We start from the raw sequence: 9,356 nt of genomic DNA on the forward strand, positions 1-9,356 counted from the left end.
CAATTATCCTTATGAAGATCAACTTTCCTTGCACTCACTGGGGGGGGGGGGGGAGAAAGTGCATTGTCTTTGTGGCATCCATGTCGGCGCGCCGCATCATTAACAATAAAACAACAGGAACAACAGAAATGTTAGGGTATTACAATTGAAAGGGTGGGCGGGTCACAGTTGGGATACTGAAACTCTTGCAAAGAAAAAAAGCAAACAAACTGCGCACTTCCTGGCCTACAGTCTAAACCACATGCATGTGGATGATGCTAAATGTCAGCAATAAAACAATGAGTTCAGCCGTGCCCTTGGTGAACCAAAGATATAACGTTGCTTGACAGAAGGTCACTGCAGTTTGAATGCTAATATTGACGTTGGCGAGAAAGCGAGAAAACTACAGCGCACCAGCTTTGTGATGCATTGTTCTGCAGTTCTATATGTGCACCGTACTCGTCTCTGGTGAAGCATGTTAAACTGCCTTTTTATTCTTTACACTTAAGAGAAACATAAAGTCCTCCTTCTGTTCATATCGGAGGGAAATATAACGAGGCCTGTTGTTTTTTTTTGTTTTTTTTCTCCACATAACGGCGTGCTGATAGAGAGAAAATGAATGTGGTTTTTAAAATGCTACTGTAGCATATTGAAATGCAGTTTTCCCCTTCTCATCGACAGGCAGAGCATAGAACTGAGCACAGAAATGGTTAAATAAATCACATGAAGCAGATGCCCCTCTCTCTCTCTCTCTCTCTCTCCCTCTCTCCCTCTCTCTCTCTCCCTCTCTCTCTCTCTAACACACACACACACACACATTCTTTAGTGAAATCCATCAATCAGCATTTCATGCAGTTTGGGCTTGAACCACACCAAATGCACTAAAACAATAAACGTCTGTCTTTCAAGTCGTTATCTGGACTGGAACACATCTGGTAGCAAGGCTCATTTTGGTTTCCACATTACAGCATGACATTACAGCACATTCAACGGTGAGCTGAAAAATAAAGTACCCCTTTAAAAAGCTCTCCATTTTGCCTCCATCTACAGTCTTCCCTCTCTCTCTCTCTCTTTCTCTCCCCTCTCTTTTTCTTTGCACACAAGCTAAATCGTCTCCCCCCCCTCCCTCTCTCTATCTGTCTCTCTCTCTCTCTCTCTCCACTAACCAGCTAACCTCTCAAATGCTATTCCACCACCCCATCCCCCATCCAATCAAGAACTGAATATAAAACAGCACAAGGAAACTGGGCTGAGGAGGGAGGCGGTGGAGCTGTGGAGGCTGTGGGTGTGCTGGGAGGGAGGGGGTGCAGACAGTCAAACAGAGAGAGAGAGAGAGACAGACAGACAGACAGGCAGGCAGTAAAGGCTATAGCCAGTGACGTGAAGACAGACTAATGCTTTGACACCTTTAAACAAGTGTGTGGAGAGGAGGATGAAACGCACTCCCTGCATCCAGCTGAGGAGCCGGCAGTCAAGCCCCGACTGAGTATTTGAGTGCCAAGGGGCAGTGATGATAATTAGGGTTAATGTGATTAAATGAGGGTCATAAGTTGGGGCCAGAGCTGGCTACTTTGATTCACAATCAATGTCAGAGTTGGAATTACTCAGACGTCTCGCGACGCGCTCATGTTTCATATTACAGTTTACAATCATGTATGTCATCGAGCCTGAAAACCAAGCCAGTGTCAGCCTGGTGATTTCTTACAATAAACAGACTCACTGGATGAGAGATTACAGTGTGATAGCAGCACAGAAATGATTTGGGGAGAAGCAGTTTTTCACAAAAGTATATTGGGAATATTTTTTTTTTTTTCTAAAAAAAATGCACTGTCATGACTGAATTATTTGCAGTTAATAATCAATCATAGACATAAATAGCCTGTTTCTATGGACCTAAGTGATTAAGTGGCTAAGCAGGCAGGATAAACTATACCATCTATTTTCAGCCATACATGACTTATGACCCTCTTAACACCTCAAGTAGATCTGAGACATATCTGGTCTGTTATAAAGTGCAGAGCAGAGAGGAGCGGGATTGCTGCAGTGTATAGTTAAGGCTTTGTCACCTTCACTATCCTGTAGGTTAAACTGAAGTCAACGGTAGTAAATCCCTGTTAGGTTTGGTGCTGTGTCCACTCACCTGTCCTCTAAACACTCAATTGTTGCCAGTAAAATACACCATGAAATCTCATGCAAGTGGCACAAAAACTGAGTTTGCTCAAATATCTTAAACTAGTGAAGAAAATGAAAATAAAAATCTTAAATAGTGCAGGTTTCTCCCACACAATGGAGTGCCCGCCGCTCCACAGACTAACACTGTAGCTACTTATCATTAACTCAAAGACACAATCAGCCCCAGGCGGTCTGGCTTCCCCACGTAACCTATTGACATTGCTGCTGGGAAGGTAAATGAGAGAAGAAGTTTGACACAGAGAGGGAAATGTGGGGAGACATTGATTATGAATAGAGCCAGGTATTGGTCGGACCCAAAAAAACAACTTCATTATGTAAAATAGAATGTTTGTTTTTTTTAAATACAGTAAATATATCCATTCCCTAACTCCTTATAATACATTATTACTGAGTTAATCAACTGTAACGACATTAGAGTAAACACGCCACTTTGCATATTCCCAGTTCCTGTAGCATTCGATGTTTTCCAGCCTCTCGTGTGCACTTGAGTCATGCATGGGTTAACATTTTTCCCAGTGAGAATGGTCGGGATATTGCAACTTGGACTGGCCAGTCAGCAGAATGTTATGAATGGGCACAATGAGAAAAAAAAAAAAAAAAAAAGAGTCCACACTGTGGACCCAAGAATGCTTGCCTCCATGTAATTAACTTCTCTCTGTATACAGAATGAGGTACTGGTAGAATAACTCTTCATTTTCTGTTTCTATTACGGTCACATTGTGAAGAGAGAGAGAGAGAGAAAAATGCACTCTGGGAATTCAACATGGCCTGTCCATACTCTGTCTGAAGCATAGCATGCAAAATAGTATGATTTTGATATTGATAAATGTGTGAACTCTTGCAAACCTCATGCTCTTTAGGGTGGATAAAGATCAAGGTATATTAAAGTTTAGGGGACGCTGTGCACACACATGTATACAATCCTTAAACACAGAAGTGCTTTGATTAATCTGTCGCCGTCACTGCACAAACTCTACATCGGTAAGAGATGTTTGCACTGCACTGCGGAGAAAATGGCTCAGTTTATATATAAATAATATACAGTGCATTTAGACATGCTGCAGCTATGTAAAGAATAACATCTGCAAACCATTGGATTATAAAGCTACAGTATAACTACAGTATAATTATACGAGAGCCTCTCTCTTGGGCACTGTGCTGTTAGAGGGAAGAGAGATGAGGAGAAAGTGGAACAGCAACAGTAATCTATCCAACTTCATTTCACCGGAGTGATTCTGCCTGAGGGTATGCACAAGTCATAATGCATTTGACAAATAGTCTCCCGCTAAAACAGGCATTTGCGGAGAAGTGGCCTTCAGCACTGGTATACACAGCTGAGTGTACACTGAACAAACAAGCCTCCCACTCAGCCAGGGAAGATACAGAGAGGCTTCAAAAAGATTAGGAGAAATCTTGGGTGAAAAGTAAAGATGACTCACGGTGATTGTGCAAGTGCAGGACAATGTGAGTTGGATGGAGCAGCAGAGCCATGGGGAGCTCACAGAAATACAAATCAAGGCCATTCTCGTGTGCTTTTTTCCGGGCTTTTTTTTTTTCATGCAAAGATGCTCAATCGTATACTTGTTTTTTGTTTTTTTTATAATCTTCCAGTTACTTTCTGATCAGATCATGGCAATCAAAGCCTAACTCACTCACCTTTTAATTACAATGTGCAGGCTTGTTACCAACAGGCTGTGTTCTCCTTGTTTTTACTCAAAATGCTCTCATCCAACCACATTCCTTTTGCTCTGCACAGCCGTAAGGAGAGAAATGTGCAACATGAACACAATTCCAGATAAAAATCCATTATTTCTGGCGACAAGAGGGACATGACTACCTATCTTCCTCAACGGTGGACACACATTGGACTTGGACGTTATCAGTGTGGATATATAAAAAAAAAAAAAAAAGTTGAGTTGAAACTGAATTTGCAAACAGCAGTTTTCACATTGCAGCTCAACCACCGACACGGCAAGTAAACATGTGCGTGTCAATTTTAGAGCTTGAGGCTTTGAGCGAGAACTTAACAGAATTGGCATATATCAGCATATATTTGGCCTGATGATTCAATATGCCACAGACGCCGCCTTTTATGTTAATTTATACTCATGCACTCGATGCACTTTGGCCTATTTATTTGATCTAGAGATGACATGCAGATTTGTTTCTTTTCCCGCAATCAATCACTTTGTTGAAGAGCAGGTACGGATTCAGTCGCTCGCAACTTTCCTAGAGTCAGCAGAGCACTTTGCTCATGTAACGTGTCTGATTGCAGTGAAACCGTTGCCTAAATTTAAAAAAAAAAGAAGAAAAAAAAGTCAAGTGCATTATAGATCTGTGGCATCTGTGTCAGTGTGATCCATAATCCTGGCAGGCATCAATCAATCATCAGTCTCAATTTAGCTGATCAGCTCAAGCCAGTTTCAGCTTATACACATTCTTTACATTTCTCAATAATTCACCCTCTCACACATACACATGCAGTCATTATCACAGTCATTAAAACAGTCACTCTCAGGAACACGTGTGTTTTGAAATTACACCAACAGAGCAGGAAGTAATGGCCATTTATTTATAGACTGTCCCACTTAGTATGATGCCCACTTCCAGCTTGATGTGTGAAACTGTACAGTAATGTATAATCGCACCAGTGAGTTGCAGCATATGTAAAAAAAAAAAGTGTACTGTATATTTTGCCTGCATGATTTAGGTGGGAAAAACCACAATTAACCAGAAATAACATCACTGGAAAAAAAAGTAAATCCATCATAAGTGTGAATTCAAAAAGGATTTATATAACATCTTAACACCTGCATCAGAGCACTGCAATACTGTTAGCACAGTGGGGGTCAACTCCATCCTGCCATTGAGAAGAGACTGCCGTGAAAATGAACCATTGCCAAATGTCATACACATCTCCCGTGTCGCCCAACAGTAATGTGCAGCAGCAGCAGCAGCAGCAGCAGCAAAAGCAGAAGGAGAAGACTAAAGATAATGTGTCACTTTACATCTTAGTCACAGCTGTTACGTTAGTAATGACAACGTTATATGATTCTGCCCTTGAAACCTAAACCCCGGGCCTCTTACCGGGACAACAACCTCATCTACGCTCCCCGAATCGTATTAACCAGCGCGATTCACTGTGTTCACACTGCAGGACCTGAGAGACGGTGTCTGTCAGACACAGCCAGGCTCCATTGTGATCTTAATTACTGTATACATCTGCAGCTGCTGTGTGTGTGTGTATCACTGCTACACTCAGACACAGACACACGAAAACAAACAAGCGTGTACTGTTAGTGCGATTAGGAGTGTGTGCACGTGCAGCTGACTGTGTGTGTGTGTGTGTGTGTGTGAGACTGTACGAAACAGGGGGAGATTAACAATTCAAATATTGTACTGTGCTATAATGTTTCATTTTGTCATCAGCAAATGTTAACTGCCTGCTGGCTTCCCTCCAGGTGCTAAGGCAAGCAAACCTTTGTGAATGGCTGTGGGGTTATAATGCCCTCCAGCTCTGGCCAGAAATGTTTACACAGGTTTTTTACCTTGACCACAGAAAAAGAAACGACAGCCGTGTTGCTTGTGACTTATAATCTTGGGACAAATTGACTGGTTTCTAAACTTCTTTTTTTTGTTTGTTCTTTTATCCATAAAGCATCAAGTCAGGGAGCAGCTGCTGCTGGATATGAAATGTGATTTATTTATAGCTGGATACATGAAATACCAATAATCAAATAACCAGTAAAATTGACGATTGGCAGTTCCCTTTATCTAGACGCTTGTAATTATTTCATGGCACATACCGTTCCCACTCAAATGAGTATCAGGCTACGGTCAAATTCCGTGCGTAAATACGCATGAGTGAATTGCAACTTTAATGAGCTGAATATATGAATACACAATATTCACTGCTTTCATTTCAAGCCAATAGACGTTGTTTTCTTGTTCATGTTGCTGATAAACTTCCCATAAAGTTATTATGTGAGGATCGATTTGCGTAAAATAAAGGTTGTGACTCCATGGGGTTTTCATGGAAACACTTCCGAGGACCAATTCATATGCAAACTGATCAGATGCAGGATGCGCTCTTAACACTTGAAGACATCACAAACAACCGTGCTGACGCTGTTAATATGCATAATTGCGCACATTGGCACGTGGGAAACAGAAATGAAGCATTTCGCAGGTTACAAACTGTTCAAATGACACGTGGATATTTGTTTTCCTGCTGCAGATGTTGGCATTAAATAATTGAGCAGTACACGGGCGTTCAATGTGACTCGAGTTTGTTGAGGCTGGACAGGACAGTGCGCTGGAGAGGAGAAGAGAAGGGTGCGCTGCAACTCTGCGCGCACACACACACAGGACACCTCCGGCACAATCATTGTACCCATAATTCATCCAGGTGAGAACACATTGACACCTTTTAATTAAAGCGCGCGCACACACACACACACACAGAAAAACGCGCGTACACGAAACCGACCCAGGTGTCATTAGTGATTTGCTGCAGAGTTTGTGACAAATGCAACAAAGTTAATTGAAAACAGAACCGGTCCACTCGTGTCCCACTTCTTTAACCCCGCGGAAGCTCAAAGTGCAGCGCGAACGCTCTCCCTGGCTGCAAATGGGCTCCCACGGGCAACCATTGCAGGCGACTTGTGCGCACCAGCAGCACCATCACTATCACACTGAAGGCTTGCACATCTGATCGACTGTAAAGAAGCGCATCGTGTAAAAGTGGAGATTATTGTTTACCTTGTTTGAGTTGTAATAGTCCAAGCCGGAGTCAGTCGGTAACGTACATGAACCCACGCTTGAAGGGGGAGCTGGATAAAATCTGACGTCCATCTCAGAGTCCGCAAGACTGACGGCATGAAAGCGTAGCTCCGAAAAACCTGTGCACCTCTCTCTCTCTCTCTCTCTCTCTCGCGCTTTCTCTGTATGTGTGTGTGTGTCTCTCGTGCGCGCACCCACACTCTGTTTTCCCTCTCTCTCTCTCTCTCTCCTGAGTAATAAAACCGAACAAAAAGTGGAATAAAGGGAATAAGTGGACCGAGTCTTCACGTGCGCCTTACACTCACTTGAACACTAAGTGATGCTGCTCTCTCACTACAACATCCCTTCAAAGTTCACTTGGAGCAGGAGAGGAAGGAGAGCTGCGTGGCTCGCGTTAATAATCTCGGAATAACTAACAAAAGTTAAGTTGCCTCTCGGTCACGGCTGCGGGTAGAGATGCAAACTCGAGCTTGTCGACGGGGTTTTGCTGAGATCAGTTCTCCTGGATTCCAGACGCGCTGGAGCTTTGTCATGTGGGAGCACTCACTCACTCACTCACTCGCTCGCTCGCTCACTCACTCACTCACTCACATCCATCCCTGCGTCCCCGTCCTCTCAGCCACTGCTAGGGTACGACCTCTACCGGCCAGAGGGGGAACAGCTGTGTGGAGTGAGTCGTCCCGTGAGTCCTCCCACACTGAGGTCAGGTTACCTCTCCAGGACAGAGGACAGTATTTGCTTGGACATGATGACAAGATCTGAGTTGTAATTCTAACCCGGGTTAATGTAACTGTGGGTTGAGTCTAATCAGCCCGAGTTAAACATTGTTGTGTTTACACAATGTTGATAATGTTGATTTTATATGACTGGATGAATAGAAGACATTAGGTCACTGTGGATGAAGGGATGAAGGGAGCTACCACAGTAGTGCAGGAAGTTTACTTAATTCAGTCAAAGTAATAATTAATATAAATGCAATTACTCGATTATCACAGTAACAACAAGCATGGATTGACAACTTATCTAGGTGAATTCAACCTAAATCTTCTTTTAAGTAAAAAAATGTTGATATATGATATGACATGACGTATGATGAAGCAGGTTACTATTGTAATTAGGGCTGCAGCGATTATTCGATATTATTAATCATTTACTAAATTGATTGTCAACTATTTTGATAATCAATTATTCGGTTTTAGAATTTGTTTGTTTGTTTTTTAAATAATTAAAACCAGTTTTCTGATTTTCCAGCTTTTCAAATGTGAATATTTTATGGTTTCATTGCACCATTTGACAAAGAAATCATAGTAAAATGGGTAGACGTTTGTGGACAAAACAAGACATTTGAGAACATTATCAACATTTTCTAACATTTTATGGACTGAACAGATACTCAATTATGAAAATAGTCATCCTGTTGCAACCCTAAATGTATTAGCATGTTATACATACTGGTGATTGGGTGGTATTAATTATATTTTAATTTTGAATTATATTTTCATTCATTAAAAATGTTCTGCTGCTTTTATGAGCCCGTGTTGTTGACATGAATCATGTAATATTATATAATAGCATATAATATGTATCATATAATACTGTCAATTTTAGAGCACCTGCGTCACTAAATGTACATTGTACTGTTTTTTTATGCTGCCGGTCTTATTTTGATTCTAGATTAGATTACCATGTTAGTTAGTCATGTTAGTTCTAGTTAGCACATTCAAATAACACACACACACACACGCGATGCTTTTCAGTTTTGACCCCGCTCTGCACACACACACACACACACACACACACACACTGGACAAACTCACACAGATGAGGACACAACAGGATGTAAACATAGAACAATGTCCAACCAGAGCTTCAAAAAACGTCCAGAGAAGGAAAATAACACCAGTCACAGCCAAGTGTGTATCACACTGTTGTTAAGAATAAGGCGGAGTGTTGTGATGTGTTCACTTGAAATATAGGAAAGTCATTAATGTGTTTTTCCCAGACAGAGCAACATGTAAGTCTGCACTTTTCTCTCTCTTCTTTTTTTTTTGTTGTGATAAGCGTGTGTTCATGTTAACCAAGCTGACGCTGTCCTCCCAGTGGGTGACATGTTGGCCTCCTCAGGACTGGGACTACAGTAAGTCTGTGGAGCTATTTCATGGTGGTGGTGGTGGTGGCTCGGGCCCTGGGGTGTGAGCCTGCTTTAATACCAGGCACAGATGGGTCACACAGCGGGCTTGCTGTGGCAGTCTGCCATCGGCTGCCAGATCAGGCTGTCCTGACTCCAAGCGCATGAGGTTAACTGGGACAAGGATACTGATTTCTTCTTCTTCTCATTGTTTACCTTTTGTGTCACTGTCTGTCTGATGCTTTTTCTGCCCGTCTCACTGTCACTTGTTCAC

At 42.2% G+C, this 9,356-nt stretch overlaps 1 protein-coding gene across 3 annotated transcripts in view; it reads right to left on the reverse strand.

The window, feature by feature from the left end:
* tox2 (TOX high mobility group box family member 2) overlaps window positions 1-7,509 on the reverse strand; it is an 86,819-nt gene extending 79,310 nt beyond the window's left edge. For 2 of the 3 annotated variants that reach the window (XM_058632012.1, XM_058632011.1), the window contains exon 1: window positions 6,934-7,508. In XM_058632012.1, the coding sequence (XP_058487995.1) occupies window positions 6,934-7,026 (93 nt within the window). In that variant the 5' untranslated portion in view covers window positions 7,027-7,508. Of the gene's footprint in view, window positions 1-6,933 lie in introns of all 3 variants that reach the window. The other variant, XR_009240435.1, reaches the window with a different exon arrangement.
* Between the last annotated feature and the right edge of the window lie 1,847 nt (window positions 7,510-9,356).

The sequence above is a fragment of the Solea solea genome, chromosome 6, assembly GCF_958295425.1.
Source record: "Solea solea chromosome 6, fSolSol10.1, whole genome shotgun sequence".
NCBI lineage: Eukaryota > Metazoa > Chordata > Actinopteri > Pleuronectiformes > Soleidae > Solea > Solea solea.